We start from the raw sequence: 24,145 nt of genomic DNA on the forward strand, positions 1-24,145 counted from the left end.
TGTTCAAATACGGGAGAGACTTCTTCAGAGTGACCAACTCTTTACCTGGTCCTCAACTACAGGTTTTCAGATTTCTCCCTACAAATCTACTTCTTAACTTCTCTTTTAACCAATTTGCTGTTAAACCCCCAGATAATTTCAAATTCTTAGGAATAATATTCAATGAATTGACAAAGATCCAAATCTTATCCATTACACATGGACTCCAAGAAGAATTATTGTTCTTGTTTCTTTAAGTAAAATTCCGCTAGCTCCTTTCAGCTATCCTGACCAAAACTTTATAATTACAGACAGCTCCAAATCTATAAAAGGCGTTGGCTATGATTTTTACAGCAACAGCAATAGCATTTCTACTAAAATATTTCATCATGCTTCAATTCTGTTTGCTGAGTTTTAACTCATACTCATAACCGTAGACACTCCAACATATAACCGTTTCCAACCACAAATACTAGTTAAATCGTCTCTAAATCTCCGATTATACTTCATTATCTCTTCTCATTGGACCTCGAAGTATTCTTAACATGGATTCCTTTTTACGTGGGAATATTTGGTAATGAAACAGAGCGCTTACAGTCAGCCTCTCGTATATAGATCCCTCCACCATATAGATCCCATTCCCACCATTAAGATATGTTAACAATACCCTTCAATATCACTGGTTAGACTATATTAACAACAAACTCTTTCAGATTAAGACAGATTTATTTACCAACCTACCCAAACCATCACTCAGGACTTACTTCATTATAGTCAGTCGATTTAGACTTCCTCTTGATACCCGTTATTTATATGTCCACAGCCTCCAGGTTATTAATTGGATTTTGGGACATGGGCGATACGAAAGTGGTCCATCCAAACAACGTATCCCATCAATGGTATTTGCTTGTTTTATATTTTTAGATCTAGTATTACACTTTATTTTATATTTTTCTATATTTTATATATAATATATTTGATATTGGGCTTAGACATAGACTTAGTTTAAAACAAATTTTTAGATCCAAAGCTTTATTGTGAAAAATCGGTACAATATATTTTAACCAAAGTATTTCATAGACAGTCCATCGATAGATGTTAGTTTTGTCCAATTCTTAGGCAATTTACGGATTCCATCTCGAAAGAACGATGAATGTTTCGATGCTGTCGAACGACGAACGAATACACGAATATTCCCATACGAATCGATCCATTCTTACTACCAACAAGTAGTAATAAGAAGAAGCAAAGTCTGGAGAATACGGTGGCTGGGGTAACACTTTCCATTTTAATGATTTCAAGTATGTTTTCGGCGGTTTTGCAATATGTGATTGATCACTGTTATGCTGAATAATAACACTGTTGTGTTTTTGCTCATATTCCGGCTGTTTCCGCACAATATTCAGAGCAAATACATCTGTTGTAGTTGATAGCGATCCCCATTGATGGTTTCATCGAATAATGCCTTCAAATCCTTGTCATCATATTTTTTTGACTACCCAGAATGTTCTTTGTCTTCGATGTCAAAATAGCCACTTTTAAAAGGTTGACACCATTATTTACACGTTCAAATCGATAGAGCATGATGGCCATAAGTTTCACATAACATTTGAGGACTGATTTTTCTTCAACGCACTGTAAAAATTTGTTTGTCAGACTTCAACGAAGTAATCCACGCATGTAACGTTTATCCTGCGTAGAAGGACATGTCCACCAGTGAATATCAATCATCGCCAACTCCCCCAAGCAGAGCATGTTAAATATCTTGGTATGCACTTGGATCGACGCCTAACCTGGAAGAAGCACATACTCTCAAAACGGAAACACTTGAACTTAAATTATATCAAATGTATTGGCTCATCGAGCGCAAATCCAAGTTATCATTAGATAACAAGTTATTGCTGTATGAGTCTATACTCAAGCCCATTAGGTCTTATGCAATCCAACTATGTGGTACCGCTAGCAAATCTAATATGTCAATCATTCAACGGTTCCAAAATAAGGTGTTGCGTGCCATTGTTGATGCTCCGTACCATATTTCAAATAAAGTGATGCAACGCGATATTCCTCTTGAACCTATAACAAGTGTAATTCAACGTGTTTGTGTGAAATACTTCGAAAGAGTGTCAGTGCATCCCAATGTACTCGCTAATCAGCTAAATATGCGACGTGATAGTGAAGTGCGTAGACTGAAACGTTTAATACCACCTGATCTGACTACTGGACATATGTAGACTTTAGAATAAGACTAATTAATTAAGATAATATTTTATACAGAAGATTCCTTAATGAAGTGATTTTCTACATACCATGTATATATAATATAGACAGAAGAAATTATTATTATTGCCAATAGGGCAGATAGTGGAATCACGAAGAGTAATAAATATAATACATATAATATAATCATATAATATAAATATGATGTAGGTCTGGTTTACAGAATTTTCTCATTGAACGACAATATTTAAAGAATCTCACCAGATATAAAAAATGTGCGTAGGATATGACAACAATAATACTTCTTTTCTATTGGAAGACCTACGTTGTGTTTCATCCTTGTTCTCAGCCTCATCTTTACCTGCTTGATTTATGCCGATATTTCATTTGAACCAGTAAACGATTAAGCGAGATGACAAGTAACAATTTTTTTTTGGGTTCGTGATTTCGCATTAGGTTCGGTCGAGCGATGACTGGTGAAACGAATATTCGACGAGGAGCTCGGGCAATACCTATCTAACATCCCGGGCGAATGCTACATTTTCGGAAACAGTACAATAAATTATATTGTCTGTTTGTTTTTGTCTGTTTTGTCGAGGTATGCGCGGGCCAACGAACTCGTTATTTTCGACATTTTAAGATAACACTTAATGATAATATGCTTTAAATTGTTGGATTTTATAGGGCTAACAGAAGAATTAAGACGTTATTGTCTTAGATACGGCTTTAATCTTTTGGATGCGTCAGTTTATCGGACTCATCTTATTATAACACGACAAACATTCTTTGGTATGGAGGCATATCAAATAACAAATATAAAGATTAGATACGAGGGTAAAATTATAAGTAATAGGAATATAATGTTACGAATCACTTATGGTTCGGAAAGGGACGGAATCAATAACACCACTTAAGGCTTTGGAACAAAAGAAAAATTTTCCTTTTTTTTTCATTTGCTAGGTTGACCAGCTAGAACTAAATGGTCTTCGGCTGATGTCGCTTCAGGTTCGGGGAATGGTTGTTTTGCGGGCGACAGAGACCCTAAGTTACGACTGGGACTGTCGTAGTTTATTTACTACCGAGGTTTGTGGACGGGTAGGGATTTTATCAAGACGTTGGGATCAACGCGATGCCTGGTTCGAGGTGTGTATTGACGTTCCTTATAAACCATGGGGCTCTGAGTAACGCAAGGACTTTTTTGGATTGGAACACTTGTAGTAGTTCAAGTTGTCTCTCCAAGAGATACCTGTACCACACCTGTGCTCCATTGAGGCAGATTGGACGGAATAGCTTTTTATACAGAGTCGCTTTCTGTGGGATTGGAAGTTTGCTGTTTCTGTAGAGTAGTGGAAATAGTAGACTATTTCATTTCCTTTGCAAAGGGCGTGCTGAATTTGGGCTGACCATTGGAATCTGCGGTCGAACTGGAGACCGAGGTATGAAACTTTCTGGAGCCATGGGATAGGGACTTCTTCTTGCGGTGGAACAGAAGATCGTGAGTTTTGCTCTCGGGTTTATTTGTAGCCGCCAGAATTTGTACCATGCTATCGCTTGGTTCAGCTGTACTTGGAGTCTGTTGCGAATAGCATCGGGACAGTAACCGGTTGTGAAGAAAGCGGTATCATCCGCGTAAAATTCTGTGTGAGAAAGTTTGTGGAGGGGGAAATCGGCCATATAAAGGTTGAATAGTGCTGGGGCTAGTGGGACACCTTGCGGGACTCCTATGAAAATTTGTTTACGAGAGGAGATTGCGTCACCAATCCTCACCTGAAAAGACCTACCGTCCAAGTATGAATCTATCAGGGATATTAGGTCATTCGGTAGACCTAACTGTTTCGTTTTAATTATTAGACCATGGCGCCATACTTGATCGAAAACTTTGGATACATCTAAGAAGATGGCTCCGGTCTTTCGACCTTTTATCAGTGCTTGGTGGATAGTTGCTGCGACGCGGGCAGCTTGATGGAGGCATGAGTGTTTGGCCCGGAAAACGAATTGTTCGTTCGGTATTATGTGATGTGCGTCTGTAAAATCGTTTAAAGCGTTTAATATCGCTTTTTCGGCTAGTTTAGAGAGTGAACTAATCCGGCTGATGGGCGTGTAGTCAGATGTACTGGACTGGGCATTTTCTTTAGGAATGACAGCGACAAGCGCATGTTTCCAGTTCCTTGGGAAATGCTTTAACCTCAGGATGGAGTTGATAATGTCAGCAAGTTCGGTTAGTTGCTTGCTAGTGAGGTTTTCTAGATGGTTTACTGTTATACCATCTGGGCCTGGAGATTGGTCCTGGACAGACGTTTTATGGAAAAACTTTATTTAGATCGTTGCGCTGTTATACATTTTTGAACAGTCTCGATACAAAATACAGCGCCCTCTACTAGTTGTTCTTCTTCTACTCTACATTGGCTCTTGTATCGACATAAATCATATATTTAACACCCCATCTCAATTTAAATGTATCTAACAACTTAACCTAATTAACATTAAAAACATAGAATACAAAAATACATTTAAATTGCCAGAACAAAGCTATTCCATTTTACATTCAAATCTGAACTTTTCTATTCTATTTTATTCTATTAGAACTATTCTATTTCTATATGGTGACAATTTAGTTTTACTTAATAATTTAATTGAATTAGCCTGCACAATTATGTGATAAACAAATGTAACATTATTTTTTCTTTAAGACTTTATTCTCTCTTTGAACATCCTTAAACATTTTTTCACTCATACACTCTTCCATTTTTAATGGTAATTATTTAATTTGTTTTTAGGCTGCCAAATCTTCATATACATGTATATATTTCTAATTAATTTATTCCATGTCACCTTTATAAGATGGTGTAAATCCCCTAAAGACTTTCTCTAGTTGGTTACCATCACACTCTTCATAACTTGCTGCTTCAAGTCCACTATCGCCTTAGTCCATGGTCTTTGGGTACCACTGAGGTATCGTAGTACTCTTTTTGCAACTTTCCATGCGCCTTTTGTTGGTTTATCTAAATCACTTCTAAACAGTACATCTTTAATTATTTCTTCACTATCACATCAAATATCAAAGTTGACTTCCATTGGTGTATCAAATTGGTCTTTTTAGATATGATCTCGTCACTGACGAAAATTATATAAGGTTGCATTTTAATCTACTATATAGTACCCTTCAAATTATTTCTCCACTTTTGCTGATGTTAATATTCCATTTCAAGAAAGTATTCTACTTTTTATTAATGCACTGTAACTTGTTCGTAATTTCATTAAATATTAGGTACCAATATTTCGATATATATATATATATATATATATATATATATATATATATATATATATATATATATATATATATATATGGATATTAATGCAATATGTGGTATCGCTAGAGACCTGTGATATATACAACTTTAGTCTCGTAATATTCAGATCGCTTTCTATGATCTTGATTCATATCTTTTTGGAGCTGTTCATTGCGTCTTCTACCAAAAAGATTAATTTCTCTTGACAAATTTGACTTGACAAATTTGTTCACTTTTCATTCGACATTCGACGTCTAAATTATTGTAATCTGCGTCTTTAAATGTATTCCCAACTATGCGTGCATCTTAAATGAGTTACTTCAATATAGAATTTGCTTTGAGCATCATATGTGAAAAAACTCAAGTTAACAGATGTCAAACTGTAACAGTATCCCAGTCTTGTAGCGATACAGATGTATTGGCAAAGACGCAGTTTACCAAAGTTTGGACATGCCTGTCCAATGAAAGCTGCATGAATTCCTTCTACTGACATCAAACTTCATAACTATACATGTTATATTTAGTGAATGTTACACCGTCATGGATTTATACTTCTTTGAAATTGTCAACTTTCATATCTGAAAATGTGCCCTTGCGGTGCCAATTTTTCTTATTTAATTAAAAGAAAAATTGGTAATCAAGAGCCGCTGAAAATCATCGTTTCCTAGTGGAAACTTACGGTAAGCATGCTCTAAGCTTAAAAACATATGAGGCGCTTTCTGGTAGACCGAAACAGTTTGAAGAGGTGAAACTGCAACAGTTATTGGATGAAGACCCAACCCAAACTCAAAAACAATTAGCAGAAGCGTTAAGTGGAAAGTAATGGAGAAAATCCAAAAGATGAGAAGATCGGCTACATTTCTCGAATGATAGGCAAATGTAGTTTGAAAGGAATGATCGGAAGTTATTTCTGCATCGAATAGTCACGGGTGATGAAAAGTGGATTTGTTTGGAATACCCTAAGCGCAAAAAACCATCTGGCTAAGCCGGCCGATCGACTCCAAGACCAAATCCTTTTGGCCGGAAGACAACGCTCTGTGTTTGATGGGACCAGAGTGGCGTGGTGTATTATGAACTGTTGAAACCTGGGAAAACAGTATGACCGACAACAAATAATCAATTTAAACCATGCGTTGATCAAAAAGCGTCCAGAATGGTCCGGAAGATATGCTAAAGTGATTTTATAGCACGATAACACGCCGTCTCATATAGCAAAACCGGTCAAGGAAGCGCTGAAAGCACTTGAATGAGGCATATTATTGTACCCACTGAACTCTCCAGGCCTTACCCCGCCCGACTACCAACGTTTCGTATCTATGGGACACGCGTTTGTAAAGCAGCACTTCGCCAATTTCGACAAGACATTAGAAAAGGAAGTTTTTTGAGATGGCTTCGATACATTACCCGAAAGATGGTCAAAATGTATAGAATCAAATGGTCAATACTTTGACTTATTTCCATTTTCTTGAATATTCTGTAATTTTTTCACCGAAAAATAACCTGTAATGACACTTCGGTACACCTGGTGTTTGCATAATCTAATAACTGTCTGTATTTTGTAATTGTATTTTAAATAATAATAGTGAAAATATTAGTTTTTGTATTTTATATACATACGAGGTAGTAGATTGTAATTTCTATTTCAATTCAAGTAAAACATGCATTTTGCTCAGCTGTGATTAGAGCCACCCTATAAGATGGCAATCGTCGCATCCGCATCAACAGTGCATACATGAAAATAACCTTATATGTTAATAAATCGACCGGGGCGGCAAAAAACTGAAGAAAATATTGACAAAAGGACGCGACACGTCCTCGTCTCGCAATCTGTGTTCGTCGCGAAAATCAACGCCGCGAAATTAACCTGATAATATTGACCTTAGTTCGGTTGAGCGTGGCGCCTCTGCTTTTTAAGCTCGCGCTCGTCTAAATTGACGCCGAGACAAGGTTAAGGTCGGGCCATCCCCCCGCGGCCGTTTATCGACGCCGACGAGGAAACGAACCGGCGGACAGGTCGCGGGTAGATGTGACTGGCTGACGGTTTCGAAAATCGAAAGCCGGAATATCACGTCTTCGCGGTCGAATTACCGCGACGGCTGATTCGTGAGGAAAACGCCGTTAAATTTAGACGTGCCGTTCGCCACCTGAACGGTGGGAACGCTACATATTCAAATTGGTACGGTATTCGGCCAGTGGTGGCTAATGTAGGGGAGCCAGCACCAACCAAACGCTAATAGTTGTTAATTGCCAGACCTAGAGGTACGGAAAGTTCATCAGAACAAATAATGAACAAGAGCGCATCTACAGCTTCGTCAATACAAATAGTATTGGGTATTTCTGAAGACACCCAAACGTATTCGGTAAACTTCGGCAGTTTCCGCCTGATTATACGACGTTGTCATTTACAAGCAATCGGGAGGTTGATTCCAACGTACTACAAAAGCCACATAAGTGTCTTGAAGTTTAAATTTGCCAGCAAAGCTAAGTTAAATGATGAGTACAGAGTTTAACAAAGCAAACATTCGGGGTCTGCGCGAAGATTTCGGTTCGGTTTTTCTCGGAAAATTTCGTTCTCCAAAAATCATTTGACGGTTTTCATCATTTGGTTCGGAACCCTGTATTATTTTGTTTATAACCATACTTTTCATAATGGCATGCCAAAATAAAATGTCAGATTATACCCAAAACTTAAAAACCAGTCTGTCCAATATTGTATATGTTATTATTATTATTATTATTGTTGTTGTTGTTGTTGTTATTATTCCCTCTGCTTGCAAATGAACGCGAAATTTCCTCACAGGTAATAATGCATGGGAGATACCTTTCTAATATCTCTATATTTTGTGAATAGCAATTTTGGATTTGGCCCTGGCGTTGATAGGAGCACTCTTTTGTAAAGTTAAGAATTTTTTTATGGTTTATAGTTTATTAATCCAGTAATGGATAAATTATCGATTTTTGAATATTGTAAAAGAGCTATTACAACACTTTTAAGATAAACATATGAGGACATTCCATCCAGCTGCGTATCGATTCAATTTCTATTTTAATTTTGAAAATTGGACTCAATTTTATACCGAAATCTTCCGAAATCGAAACCAGAGCGAAAATCAATAAAAAGCGACAATCGCACACTTTCAACATCTGATATGTTCTTCCATAAACTGGCCGATTGCAAGAATCTTACCACAAAGCAGCGATTGGTTCTAAATAACACCTGTTGTTCTTGGCTTGACTCTTTGCAAGCTTTTTGGAGTTTTTTATGGAGATAATCCGATAATAAATCACTGAAATAAAAATCAGGAAAACATAAGAATGAAAATAATGCCCACATATGGAGCTAGATCTGTTATATACATATTGTAGTACTGATTCGCTACTGATTATTCAACCCATTGCTTGTTTTTTCATAGTCTGTTATATAATAAAAAATACATGTGTTTTCTTATGTACTCTTTACCATTACTCACATGGAACCTTGACACATGGGTTGCCTAAAGTACTCTTTAATGTCACTGTAAACACTTGAGATATCTTCTTGTGTGGTTTGAAGATAACATTTAGGTAGTATTTCTTTAGTATTCTGCCAATGTAGTCTGTTGTTCCTTGAGGGATATTTCCCTTTTTTAGTAGGTTAGCTGCAACTTCTTGAGAAAGAAATGTGAAAGAGTACGCAATTCTTCATTCCTTAAATAATTTGATCCGGATATAATAAAGGTTCTATAAATGAAGGAATTAAGGTTGGATAATGAATCTTGACGTAATGTAGTCGGAATATATCTGTTTACATGTAAGTAACGCCTAACTAAACAGTCTCAGAAAAGAAGGTATCAATGGTGAATAGGATCTTAAAAATTATGATGAATCCATGTTTTTTGATCACAATGGCATTGTTTATACATTTAAACCAGATAGAAGGCTTTAATAAGGTGATTATTAGTTCTATTTTCTCAAAATATTCCACGAAGATGGTTGTGATCGGGAATATAATTAATTTTTTAATTATTTCTAATTACTAGCAAATCTAACATAGATATCCTCCAGAGGTTCTAGAATAAGGTGTTGCGAGTCATCGTCGATGCCCCATATTACGTGTCCAACAAACTGATTCAACGCGATATCTTCTTAGAACCCATAATGAGTGAGATTCGAAGTACTAGTGCGAAGTATTCTGAAAGACTATTAGTGCATCACAATGCACTCGCCAAACAGTTAAATGTGCGCGATGACAGTGCCCAAGTGCGTAGACTCAAACGCAAACTACCGTACGAATTAATTAATAGACACATAGAGTGAGATTTAATAATCTCTAGAATAAGTTAGAATAGTCTTTAGAATAAGTTACATGTTAGGATGGTTATATTATATAACGGAAATCATACAATAATACTTATTGTCCACGGGCGGATTGTTGACGTTCTAAGAGATTAATCAAAAAATATTTCTAAGGAGCAATTTTCCTATCGAAACCTGCAACAAACGTTGTTTAGTTAACACGAAATTTGACACACAATTACAATTAAAGTAATATGTAAGCTGAATATTATTGACCGATGTCTAACCTTTATGAAACCAGGGAAGTTAGCATTCATATCAGCCAGAGCCATATTCCGAAAATGATTCGAATTAATTTGTACTTTCAATATCACGGTAATACTTATTGATTGAAAATGCACTGAAGCTAACGTTAGCGATATTGAAAGCATTAGATTATTTCTTATTTATTATTTTATCCCTGAATCTTTATATTGCTTGTACGTTTATTACTCAATGAAACAGTAAAATTGAAATTGATCAGATACAGGCATGTTGTTGCAAATATGTTTGTTCGATAATAGAAAACGACTGTCACGTTAATACTTTTTAGTTATATTGTACGAACAATCGATACGATCGAGTGAAATAGAACGATGCATGTCGAAGCAGCAACGAAATAGGACGGCGATAGGAAACGCGAATTCGCAACACACTCTCACTTACTTCTATTTGGTTTTTTGGTCATTTTCGCCACCATTCACAGCAAATCAACTGACCCACAATCCTTCTGACGCCATCATTAGTGTCGGTTCATACGAGGGGTATTTTCTATTTACATTAATAAGGTTCCTTCAATGTCTTGACAACGTTTCGACAGAATCTCATCTGCCATCTTCAGGTCTTGCTTCTTCATCATTTACACGAGTTGAACTATGATATTTTTTTCGATTTTTTTTTGATTAATTACATGTTACAGTAGATGTTTCCAGTTTAACCTATCATCGACATATATTCCGAGGTATTTGGCTGATTCTGCTTGAGGATTCGGGGATTCGTCAAGTGATATAACTAGGTGTTGTAGATCTTGCTGACCGCTACTGGTACTTTTTCTACAGTCTTAGAGATACATCTTTTGCCATAATAATTGTGTCGTCGGCAAATATTCCAAGTACTACTTCTTTTATTGTTGGGATATCAGCAGTATAGACCTGTGGTCCACCAGCCAAAATAGGTTTAAGTGTTGAAACGCCCCTTCATGTGAGACTCTAAATTTTCTTTCGAAAAGATATGATTCCATCAGTAGACAGTAATTCCGCTGTACCAATTTGCTAATTTTGTACATTAAACCCAAATTTCATAGTTTGTGAGGCGTCCAGGAATACTGCATGGCATATGGCAGTATTTCTTTTCTCCATATTCCTTTTCAACAACCACTCTTACCCTGTGCACTTAGTCGATTGTCGAGTGGTAATTTCGAAATCTAAACTGGAAAACTGGTATTTCTATAAATGGTTTGATACGTTTTAACAGTTGTTGTTTATTTTTGTTATTTTCCATTTCAATTAGACATATTCATCCAATTTTCTGGCGTTTTTATTATTACTTCTTTACCCATGCTGTGTTGCATGAATGCCATTTCATCATTTCTCAATTTCTGTCTTCACAGCTAATCCTTGATTACATCTTGACGACGTTGCATCTGCTTTTCTCTCCATCTATATAATAAATCCTGTTCCTCATTTGCCCCGTTTTCATTATAATTCACGGATTTAACTAATTAAAAAAATTAAGATATTTTCACAGGTATTCTTTAGTGACTGGATAACATTTCCGATATATCAAAGAATAATCGTTGTTCTTTAGATGACTGCTCGTTAGGACCACATATATTATATAATAGTTGTTATTTCATCTGATGACCCTATTTTCATAGTTCTGTAAATAATTAATTAACCAATACATCTCAATTGTTCTCTAAAGCATCAACAAGATAAGGAACAAGATGCTATAACGGAGGCGTTGAACTAGACCTGACATTTGATACTGGTGCGCTAAATTCACAATAAAAACACGCCACTTTTACAGAAATTATTTATTTATATCACGCGAATTATCTCAGCTGTTGATTCAAACTCTGCAATTTTATCTTCACTTCTGTTCATTGTAAATATATTTCGCTATCTTTGTTTATCATACGAACGGAATACAAAGGAATAAAATTTGAGGCAATGTATATAAGAACCAAAAAATTTTACGGTCTGTGAAGCAGCTAAAATATTGATGGAGGATGCTCCTTTTCTAGCCACCTAAAGTTTGCCCGTCATCCATTGAGTATTGGGCCTCGAAGTTAATTTATATACCATTTTTTTTACTTTGTTACTTTTACAACCTCTGGATAATTTTCGACACTCTGGACACATAATCTGAGTAAGATTTCGCATATTCACATTTTTGTATATTCTATTTGCGATATCCCAACACCATTTGATGAATTTTCTTTAACATGGTGAGGTTTTCTTGGGTTAACCATTTCAAGTGGTAATCCAGAATCCATTGGTGTAAGGAGAAACATGTTTAAATTTAGCCGTGATACATATAGTTTATTCAAAGTTTTTTGGTACATACGTCATCAAGATGTTTAATGTACTGCCTACCGCAATTTGTAAATTCGTTTCAGAATCAGACAATATTTTTCTGTCTGTCTAATTAGCTCGAACATGTAAACGTTTGAGCGTTAAAAGTCGTCTGGTTGTAAGACGTACGCAGAATTCTTGAAAGCAATAGTGATAAGAGGTTATAACTTTAATCTATAAACTATTGTGGCTGTATAATTAACTGTAGTTTTCAGATGTACTATAATGTTAAAATAAACTATATTTCATAACATTTTTGTTCAATTATTTTATTTACATTAGAATTTTGTTATATATCAAAGCCCAACTGAAATAAAACTCAGAGTTGATGCGGCAACATTGCGACGTTTTGACGTAACAAATTTAGATGACGTATGTACAAAATAACTTTGAATAGACTATATTGCTGATGTATCAATGCAAACAATTGTTATACAATAACTTAACTGTTTTGGTATCGATGGTTTTGACATTTCTCTACATAAAATAGTTTTCTCTTTCGACATTCATTACTTTTGTTGCTACGAACCAGTTATCGCTTTTGGTTTTCACAATTTAAAAATGGTGAATTGAAATGGTGAATTTGATATCAATGACAAAGAACGGGCTGGAAAACCAACAAAGTTCGCAGTCTATGAATTGCCAGACTTTTTGGATGAAAACTTAGGAAAGATCCAGAAGGAGGTAAAATATCATACACACTATACACTACCACAGGTTTTAACTGAAAATAGTATTTCAAATCCTCCTAACATTGCGGTTTCATTGCTTGCCAGGCATAAAAGAGAAGATATCTTTGATGTATGGTGACTGGCGATGAGAAATGGATCTACTATAACAATTTCAAATTTAAGTAGTAATTGGTTAGCCCACGAGAGCCATCTACATCGACAACACTCACACATTTATGATCATAAGGCCTTGCTGTACATATAGTGCATATATGGCTCATCAAGGTGTACTATATTATTACAGATATCTACCGACGTGAACTGAACAAGTAACAACTACCCATTGTGAGGACAAATTGAAAAGGATTGACAATTGCAGCTTGAATAGGCCGTTTTGTTAGATCTAGCGTACTCGCCAGCCATAGCACCTTGTGATTTCCGTTTGTTCGGATTGATAGAAGTTTGGTTAGCACACGGTTTTGAAATGCTAAAGAGCTAAAATGACTAAAGTAGATGCAAACATCTAATATGTTAGAAATCGAATCTATAGGATCATTTGTCAATGTCTCGGAAGTGAAGTTTAATTGAAGTGAATTCGTAAGAGGTTGCGTCTAATGTTTAGAAATTATTTTTCATTCCTTGCTCTTCTTTCACTTGGTCGTCTTCTTCTGCTAATAATATCTGATTCTAATTCTTCTTTGATTGTCTTTGAGTTTCTCTTCTTTAATTTGCCTTTACAAGTGGTTAATGTAGAAGGATGATCAATTTTCGAGTAATTCATTTTCATTGTACTATTTTCATAAAATATAACCAAGACGTTCTTATACTCCTTCATATATTTGAAGCGTTAGTTGTCAATTTATAATCAGCTTCAATTTATAATCATTCAAACCCAATTTTTTTTTAAAGAAATGACCAATACAAAGAATATCATTGTTATAAAATGTTGATAACGGTGAACTCAATAATACAATAATTTTTGTATTATATATCATTTAGGTCAAACCACCAAGTTATGTGTTAATTGACCAAAAGGACTAGCAAAATTTTATACAATACTACTATATACAATTTTATATAATACTTTACAAGTGGTTAATATAGAAGGATGATCAATTTTCGAGCAATTCATTTTCATTGTACGATTTTCATAAAATATAATCAAGACGTTCTTATACTCCTTCATATATTTGAAGCGTTAGTTGTCAATTTATAATCAGCTTCAATTTATAATCACTCAAACCCAATTTTTTTTAAAGAAATGACCAATACAAAGAATGGCATTGTTATAAAATGTTGATAACGGTGAACTCAATAATATAATAATTTTTGTATTATATATCATTTAGGTCAAACCACCAAGTTATGTGTTAATTGCCCAAAAGGACTAGCAAAATTTTATACAATACTACTATATACAATTTTATATAATACTTTACAAGTGGTTAATATAGAAGGATGATCAATTTTCGAGCAATTCATTTTCATTGTACGATTTTCATAAAATATAACGAAGACGTTCTTATACTCCTTCATATATTTGAAGCGTTAGTTGTCAATTTATAATCAGCTTCGATTTATAATCACTCAAACCCAAGTTTTTTTAAAGAAATGACCAATACAAAGAATATCATTGTTATAAAATGTTGATAACGGTGAACTCAATAATACAATAATTTTTGTATTATATATCATTTAGGTCAAACCACCAAGTTATGTGTTAATTGTCCAAAAGGACTAGCAAAATTTTATACAATTATATATATATATATATATATATATATATATATATATATATATATATATATATATATTTTTTTTTTTTTTTAATGATAAAACTTCTAAAAATATAGTTTTCCTGCTTTCTTGTTCGGGTCTTGCCTTTCTCTATTCCACAACTTGTTGTGTCACTCTTGGAGCTTCGACTCTGGATTTCTTTAGTAACTTGATGTCTTTACAAGTCTATATTAATTAGCAACTCAACAATGAGCATCTCAACTGTTTTTTAAATCATCAAAAATCATCAAGAATATATATATATATATATATATATATATATATATATATATATATATATATATATATATATATATATATAATTTTTGATGATGATTGATTCGCAAGAAATTTGAATAAAAACACATAGATGTTAAAGAAATTATTTATTTATCTCACGCGATTTATCTCAGTGGTTGCTTCAAACCTTGCAACTTTGTTTCCATCTTTGTCCATTGTAAAATATAACTTGATTATCTCTCTTAATGATACGAAGAAGGAAAAACTTAATGTAGCATTTGAAGCAACGTATACAACAACAAAAATGTTTCACGGTGTGTTTATTGAGCTGTCTGGTCTCAGTTGGCTAGTGTGCATGTCGTTGTAAGCGATGGTGAAGACGCTCTTCTTCTGAGCCATCTCCGGCTTGGCCAGAGCTATACCGCTATCCGCGTCTTCCTCCGGTCGTTTCTTTGGGTACTGGGCTTCGAACCTGTAAAACCTCTATGTGCCAGCGATCACGTAACGTCCCAAATTGATTATACCCCACCTGTGTTCCGAATGTTGCAGAAGAGGATGTTCAGGCCCTGCTTTTTTGTTGGGGTCCACCTTCTTGTTCGAACTTGACACCGTGTCCTTGAAGAGTCTGGATTCGACAACGGGTTGCTTGCTCTTTTCCACTCCTTCCACCGACACTTCGGATTTCCGTCTCTCCGTTTTGGCCGGGCCTTGAGACGCGCTCTTGTTCTTGTTGTACCACTCCATGTACCTGGAGGTACTCTTCTTGCCTCTCTTGGCCGTCTTGCTCAATTCCACTTGACTCTGGCTCTTCTTCAGGCCTGGTTTCTGCTCGACGGTGTCCTTGCTGGTGGCTGATATCGAGCGGAGGTCGATTTCCGAGCGGTGTACCGGTTTGGACCTCCTCAGGTTCGAGCCTCCTCGTTCGGATTCTGAACGACGGGGACGCGTTTGGGATGAGGTTTCGGACCGGGAATATCTGAAAATAAGGGTTTAATCAAGATCTCTAGGCTGTGGCTGTTTGTTTACATCAATTCCGAACGAGGACTGGCATCATCGATGGTTTCGTCGGAGTAAAACTCCTCGGGGGAGGTTTTGTACTTATCGAAATAACCTTCCTCCTCGCTGTGGTTTAAGGAAGCGGATATTTCTCGTAGCACGTCACGTCTCAGTCCGGATCTACTGGGTGGGTTCAAGATTTTAGACGAAATTTTACATAAACTACATCAGACTTACGTGGATGACGATTTCGATTCACTGCTGGCCCGTTTCTGTCTCAGCTGGCTTGTTTTTGTTTGCCTTATCTCCGGTTTCTTACTCTCAGTTGCCTCCGTGCTCTGCTGCTTGTACGAAGTTTCATATTTCTCCGACAATTCCACCTCACTCTCCTCTGTAATTAGTAACATAATTACAGATTGGAAATAATAATTTTTCTTCTACGACAACCTTGTATAGGAGTTCGGATTTTCCTAGGCCTCATGATTCGGTTACGTCGTTTCGCCCTGGCTTTGATGATGGCGATTTCCTCGTCCGATCCGTCGCTGAGCTCCAGGTCGGACTGCACCCTCCGCCTGGGAGGACGCAGGTATTGGGGCTCCGTCTGCGTGCTCCTGTCTTTATCCGTTTGGGTGCCTGCTTTGAAAATCGTATACATCAACAGAATAACTGATGTTTAATTTGGAAAAAATACCCGCTGGAAGGGACTGGGTCTCCAAGCGGAGATCGCGCTCCCTCTCCAAGATCAGTTGTCGCAGGAGGGCGTTCTGTTGTCTCAGTGATGCCTCCAGAAATTCCTGCTCTGTTTGGAGTTTGTTGACGGCATTGGGTAATGATACTTGAGCTCTGAAAATGTTCCAGTGGTAAAGGCTGTATGTTGTTTACTCTGATGATTTACTTGGAGGCTTCAGCTTGTTGCTGATCGATGAATCTTCGCAGGAGGATGTCCTTACCACTGTCCACTAGGTAGTGCTGTTGGTGCTGGTCTAGGAAAGTGGCACTGTTACGCCTGGGTTCACCGCCAGGTCCAGGTCCTGCTCCAGCTCTAAGCATTATATATTCATGCAATATGGTATAAAATATAAGGTGGGTCATGTATTACTAAAAAATATATCTGTTGGTAAAGTGTAAGCGAAAACCAGAAATATTTATCACATATATATCAGGCAGCGTTGCCAAATTGTAGGGAATTTCCTTATGTGCGGGGAAACTGATTAGGGATTGTCATAAAAATGCGGGAATTTTTTGATAAAATAGAACATTGAGAGCCCTATGGAAATATTTTAAATGCTGACTTCAGCAAATCAACACAGTTTCTAGGTTTAGACGAACTATACATTGGATTAAAAGTTGGACAAAGTATGAAAAATTTGAAAAAAGACGAAAATTCTCACTCAGAATTCCAAAAAATTCAGAATATTCCATAAATTTTAGATTATATTGACGTCAGACATTAAAAAACGATTTGATCTCAGCGATACTTTATTTTCTTTATATCCGCTGTAAATCCATTAGAAGCTCAACAACGACAAGCTAAATCACTGGCTCAGTGCTGCTGAATTTTCAGTGCTTCATAAATCGTGAATCGTTTTTCTTGACAGCATAAAGGAATAGATAACCAGCGGCCAGTTCATGCTATGCTGGATTGTGATCAACGTGCGTTTGAATTTCTTGAAGATATCATTGATTGTGAACGCTACTGGGATAAAGCGTTTCGCTTCAAAAACATTGCGGGGGAATACTTATTCCCAACATAAAAATTGTGTCCTATTTGATGATACTGCCGTTTTTGCGCGCATTGGTCGAGCGATAAAAAGATAGTGTCTTTAAAGGCAACAAGGGAAGTGATTAAGAAATTGGTAGGCAGTGTCAAATTTTACCCATCAAGGAAAATGCTTGCAAGAAAAGTATGGAAAAAGTGAAATATTATAATTCATAACATTACAGGCAGCAATAAATTATTTACAGAACCAGCTAATTCACAGCAGACGCACAACAGTGCAATGAACATAGCCCATGCTGAGCACTGATTATAACTCAGTACTGTAAATTTCCATGACGACTTCTCCAATAACAATTCCTAAGACCTCCAGATTATATCACTGTAACTTCATCATGGTGGCTAAATTAACACGTTCGCTGCCAATTACGCTCCAGCGCGTTATACGTGCAGTGATCTTTCAAAGTCTTGTATTTAGTTCAGTATTAGCAGTGTGTCCGTACAGTTGTATCGGCATTATCTGAAGACAATAGTTGAGTCATTTACGTGCGTGGTTTCAAATTTTCCTTTTTGCATATGCCGGGAAAAATATCGATAGAGGACCCTCTCGTCCTATAAGTGGAAAAATAGATATGAAACGTGCCCTAACTTTACAATAATTATTCAGGCAATCGTATTCCAATTTACGACTTTCGTATGTCTGTCATAAAAAGGTTACTAAAGGCTCCGCCCAAACCGTCACTTCCAGAGAGGTTATCAGCGAATATGTTATGAACATACGAGAGGAGAAGAAAGCAGGAAACGTAATGAGAAAGCAATGTAAAAATTGTATTTTAAAAAAAGAAAATACAATATATGTGAATGCACTGCATGTCCTGGATATCCCGGCTACTGTTTAAACTACGCAAAAATGAGTCATGAATAACCTCTTACGATTTATCCGAATAGGGTTTTTATTTATTTTGTGAGTTTCAGTGAAAATTTTTATTAGCTTATGGTCGTTGATTTATTTCTATTTGACTTCTCAATTTACTTGAATACATATTTTATTTGTTTGTAGTAACATTTATTTAGTTATTTTTTTCTCGTTTTACTGCCGAATATTTTTTTTATCTTATTTTAGTAGTTGATTCATTCCCATTATATATATACATAATGTTGTTATGGTATATTAAATTATATTTTCTGATCAACAATCTATGTTCCTATTCTCTCCATTTTAACAGGTCAATTGAAAAGTCCCCGGCTTACCATAGTAAAACACATTTTTTTGGCAAAATTAGTTTTTTTATTCAACATAATACCCTTCAAGGGTGATACACTGATTATAGCGATCCTCCAACTTTTCGATACCATTTTTTGTAGTACTATTTGTCTTTTGCTTCAAAATAGGCCTTAGTTTCGGCGATTAGCTCTTCATTCGACGAAAATTTCTTCCTAGTGAGCATTCTTTTGAGAATTGAGAACAGGAAATAGTCGCCGGGGGTCAGATCTGGAGAATACGATGGATGAGGGAGCAATTCGAAACCCAATTCATAGATTTTGCCATCGTTTTCACTGACTTGTGACACGGCGCATTGTCTTGGGGAAGCAGCACTATCTTTTTTTCAAATGCGGCCTTTTTTTTCGGCGATTTCGTCCTTCAAATGGTCCAATAACGCTATGTAATAGTCGCTGTTGATGGTCCTTCCTTTTTCAAGGTAGTCAATGTAAATTATTCCATGTGTATCCCAAAATACACTATTAAATATTCATGAATGATATGATGTACACGTTCAGTTGATATCTTTAGAGTGTCTGCTATTTCAATCAATTTACGGTCATTCAAAATCATTTTGTGGATTTTTTAAATATTTTCGTCGGTAATAATCTCTTTTGGGCATCTACTACATTCACCGTCTTCGGTACTCATTTCACCACTTCTAAACTTAGCAAACCAATCCTTGATGGTTGGTTTTCCTGGGGCAGTGTCCGGAAACTGGGCATCAAACCAAGTTTTTGCGTTAATTGTATTTTTCCCTTCAAAAAGCAATATTTTACGAAAACGCGAAATTCCTTTTTATCCATTTTTTTCAGAATAACAAAAGTTGCTTCACTCAAAATGCTGTAATTGACAAACTAATGATCCGACAGCTGTCAAATTTATACACGCATCTTTTGAGGGTAAGGGCTACCTAAAAACATATAGATTTAATTCCAGCGCCATGTATGTGTCTGGCCGGGGTCTTTTCAATTGACCTGTTAATTCGCCACGCGTTCGCTTGTTATGCTACCATCGGCAATAAAATTTGACCTCAGTGCCGATTACGCTCTGGCGCGTAACAAAAAAAAATCGTCAAGAAAATATTAAAATCTAAGTTGGACACGTTGAAAATATTACTAGGGATATTTTATTGTTTTTATCAGAAAAAACGTAGTCTGCTTCTAGGGTAAATATTTGATCCCAGAACGACAGTGAACGTGTTATATACTTATATCCTACCTGGTGATCAATCTTAAAATGTCAGCATTCCCCTCGCGTATATACAGCTGATCCCTGATGTTATCATGTTGATTTAGCTGCTGCATACTTTGACTCTGATGCAACTGTTGATGCCTGCGATTTAAATTCGTTATTTCAAGAAGGTTTATTAAATAAGCATTAAAATTGCCTGAAAGTATTTCGTCGGTCCAGGCCTCGATCGGATCCCCTCTCCATCTCGTGCCTTCTCAACGATTCGGCCTCAGGATCGATCATGACGGCAACCGGTTCTTTATCCGCGCTCCAAGCCTCCTTCCTGCCAAACCACTCCGCTACCTGAACCGATTTGCTTTCCCTTCCTTGTCCGTGACCTCAACACGTTAAATAGTTCAAAACATCAGCTAGAAAAAGTATTATTGACTACCTTGCACCACTAGTTTTTCGACTAAATCAGCACTGGTGACTTTCCGTCGTTTCGGTGGGATATAGAGCGGACATGGACTACAAACGCAACAAAGGATGAGAATGATGGCTGCTATAATGGCGAGGATGATCAACAAGATGACCAGCCAAAGAAGATCGCCACTGGAACCTTGCTTGATGGTGGTGCTGGTTTCTTTTTCTCGTATGACGTCCCGTTGGTTTTGAGGCACGTTTTGCTGGCGTTGCTGCTGGTCATCGAGGATTTGTTGGATTCTGTTTACATCAACGACAGAGTCTTTGGTGTAATGCACGGTAGCAACCACCACACTTCTGTTAAAACAAACAAACGACGTTATTTTAACGTTTTAGTATTAATTTTACTAAAATTTATTGTCTCTAAAAAATAGTATAAAAATTACGTTATGAACCATCTAATAAATCTGTTGAGCCCCTCTTCCCTCTCTTATCAGAGCATCAAATTTATTTTGTTTAAATTCTAACTTGCCTATTTTATTATGTGAAAGTTCAAGGGCTTTGGTATTTTTGGTACAGAATAATTTTCAGCAAAATGATTCAGGATCAGATAAATTATTGGAAAATAAATAAATAAATCCTGGTTGCTAAATTGTTATCATTTTTTCTAAGATCAGGAAGGTTTATTTCGCTGGAAGAAGATCGATTGAAAAAATTAAAAAGTACCATTACATCTAGCACCTGTGGAAGCACTGGAAAATAATTGATGGACAGCAAATAATAGATATTCCATTACAGTTATTCAAATAAAACAAGTGTTAAAAAAGGCTGCAAAATAGTATGTCAAAAAAGCAGTTTTATGAATGTTAGAAATCATTCAAAAAGACTATACGATTTTAGTTTAGACATATTTTTATTTTTAGTGTATTATTTTAGGCATAAGTTGAAAATTAACTGTTGTAATCATAACATATTTATCTGATTTTTTTATATATCTTTAAAAGTCCCCTTTTACCAACTATGGGTTTATCTGAACTGGGCCTAAAGTTTAACGTGGGCTCCGAACCACGGTCCTCAGCATTAAGCCTACCGACTGGCGAGTGACCAACTTTAGAAATCATCCCAGAAGACATCCGGTCTTACCCAGCCAGTAACCAGGCGTGACTGGGATCATTTTCCTTGTCGGATTTTACACTCTTGCCTAGAATATTCACAAATTTTAAACAATCACAAAAATAAATTTACGACCATACCCCAGAAGGATTCGAACCTGCGGCTATCGCAACAGCAGGAGGACCGTCCCATCGCCTTTACCACTTCGCCAACAAACCGGCTTATTTATCTGATTTAACATTTAAAGAGACACTGTCAGGCAATTAGAGAAAATTTTTACGGTCATTCCTCAATCACGAATAATTTATTGAGGATTGTGAATACTGCATTTGATGCAGATACAGATGATTTGAAGGCAAATATAACGAATAAAGCTTTTCTGTACTGTAGAAAACACTCGACATGGTAGGAATCTTGAGAAAAATTCGAAGCCAAACATGACTAAATATGGTGACCACGGATGAGGTTTTATAACCTTGGTTTTGCTTTCATACCTAATGATATCGGTCTCCGATAAAAGAATATAAGAGGACTAGAAACTTTGTTACAACAATTAGACTTGCATGCGTAACTTTTCATATTATTTAAAATGCTCACCAAACGAAATATAAGCCTATAGACCTATATCACCGCTGCCACTAATATCTGTGGTTTTGAAAAGAATAAAATTTGGGTTGGGTTTATTAATAAGCATTCAACAATTGACCAGGTCTACAGAATAACAGATGTTCTGAAAAGGCTTACGAAAATAAAAAAGTATGCTCAGCTATATTCTTAGATGTAGCACAAGCCTTCGATAAGGTTTGGCCTGAAGGCCTTGTTTATATAGAATGTTACCAAAATAAAACACCGAACTACTAAAATCGTACATTACAGCCAGAATATTTAGAGTTAAACAAGAAGAAGCTTACTCTACAATAAAAGAAGCTAAAGCAGGTGCACCACAAGGAAGTTTACTGGCGCCAATGCTTTATCTACTTTACACTTTTGATATACCACAAATGGAGAATATTACGATGGCTACATTTGCTGATGATATTGTGATTATAGCTGTCGGAGACAATACTGAAGAAGCCACACGAACATTAAAACAAGTGACATATAAATAATTGGACACAAGCTTGGAAAATAAAAATTAAAGAAAATAAATCTATGTATGTGCAGTTAATAACATTAAATAATACTATCATTCTATGTAGCAACAACGCTAAATATCTCGGAATGAATCTTGATGTAAAACTTTGCTGGAAGGAACATATAAAGAAGAAAAGAAAAGAACTGGAATTGAAATACAGGAAAATATATTGGCTAATTGGCAGAAAATCACAATTATCAGTACATAATAAATTACTATTATATAAGTAAATACTGAAACCTATATGAACATACGGAGTTCACTTATGGGGATATTCTACAAAGAGTTAACACAAACAAAATACAAATTTTTCAGAACAAAGTCCTGAGACGTATTGTGGGCATACCCAGATACTACAGGACTGACTACCTACATCGAGACCTTCTGATACTCATAGTCAGTCAAGAAATCAAGATAATTGCAAGAGGGTATGAGGAAAGACTCCATTCTCATGAGAATATTGAATTATTGCAACTTTTGGATACCACCAAACCAGGACACAGACTCAAAAGAATTAAACCATCTGATCTTGTGTAGTGTTGTGTAGTGAGGTGCATATAATAAAAAATACAGCAGTGACATGTATAAACATTATTTCACCAGAGATTGAGATTGGGACGATGGGTCCTCCTAGTTATATACCTAGATTTAAGTTATCATAAAGACAAATTGTAGGTTTGTCGGAAACGACTAGTAACAATGTAATAATTAAATAAAAAAAGAAAATTTCAAATGCATTTCTGTCTTGTGTACTTTTTCACTGCTTCAATATTGGGGCCTTTTTTATCTTTACTTCCCATGCTGGTCATATTTGTTAGCCCTGAATATTCTGGTATATTTCGTTTCTAATGCTTGTATCTTACTTATATCTTTTTTTGATAATGCCAACATCTCGCAACCGAATGTTAGGGTTAATCTGTAAACTACTTTGTACACTTTGCTTTTTTTCATTTTAGTTTTGCTTGATATTCCATTTTCATGAATATTTTGCTATTTATAGTGAAGGACAATTTGATTTTTTCTAATTCTAACATCTTTTTCTTATCCACTTATCGTCCTATAAGCGTGTTACCTATGATCTCTAAACTATTCGAAAAATTATACATCAAGAGACTCAAAATAATCGTAGAGGAGAAAATTATTCTTCCAGACCATCAATTTGGCTTCCGTAATAAACAAGGAACAATAGAACAAATACATAGATTAGTCAACCCAATTATCTAAAACTTAAAGAAAAAAAATATTGCTCCGCTGCATG

At 35.9% G+C, this 24,145-nt stretch overlaps 1 protein-coding gene across 6 annotated transcripts in view; it reads right to left on the reverse strand.

Annotated features, from left to right (window-relative positions):
- Positions 1-15,202: 15,202 nt before the first annotated feature.
- The window catches only part of Cad86C (Cadherin 86C), a 37,225-nt gene continuing 28,282 nt past the window's right edge, over positions 15,203-24,145 (reverse strand). Inside the window, exons 13-22 of one of the 6 annotated variants that reach the window (XM_076397572.1) lie at positions 20,668-20,996; positions 20,434-20,614; positions 20,265-20,378; positions 16,961-17,107; positions 16,757-16,908; positions 16,513-16,698; positions 16,303-16,456; positions 16,096-16,248; positions 15,599-16,045; positions 15,203-15,541 (exon numbers count right to left, since the gene is read on the reverse strand). In XM_076397572.1, coding sequence (XP_076253687.1) covers positions 15,379-15,541; positions 15,599-16,045; positions 16,096-16,248; positions 16,303-16,456; positions 16,513-16,698; positions 16,757-16,908; positions 16,961-17,107; positions 20,265-20,378; positions 20,434-20,614; positions 20,668-20,996 — 2,026 coding nt within the window. In that variant the 3' untranslated portion in view covers positions 15,203-15,378. Of the gene's footprint in view, positions 15,553-15,598; positions 16,046-16,095; positions 16,249-16,302; positions 16,457-16,512; positions 16,702-16,756; positions 16,909-16,960; positions 17,108-20,264; positions 20,379-20,433; positions 20,615-20,667; positions 20,997-24,145 lie in introns of all 6 variants that reach the window. The other 5 variants (XM_076397570.1, XM_076397569.1, XM_076397573.1 and 2 more) reach the window with 5 other exon arrangements.

The sequence above is a fragment of the Rhynchophorus ferrugineus genome, unplaced genomic scaffold (genome assembly GCF_030347505.1).
Source record: "Rhynchophorus ferrugineus isolate W39M unplaced genomic scaffold, kcgeb_rfMv2 rfM1, whole genome shotgun sequence".
Classification (NCBI taxonomy): Eukaryota; Metazoa; Arthropoda; class Insecta; order Coleoptera; family Curculionidae; genus Rhynchophorus; species Rhynchophorus ferrugineus.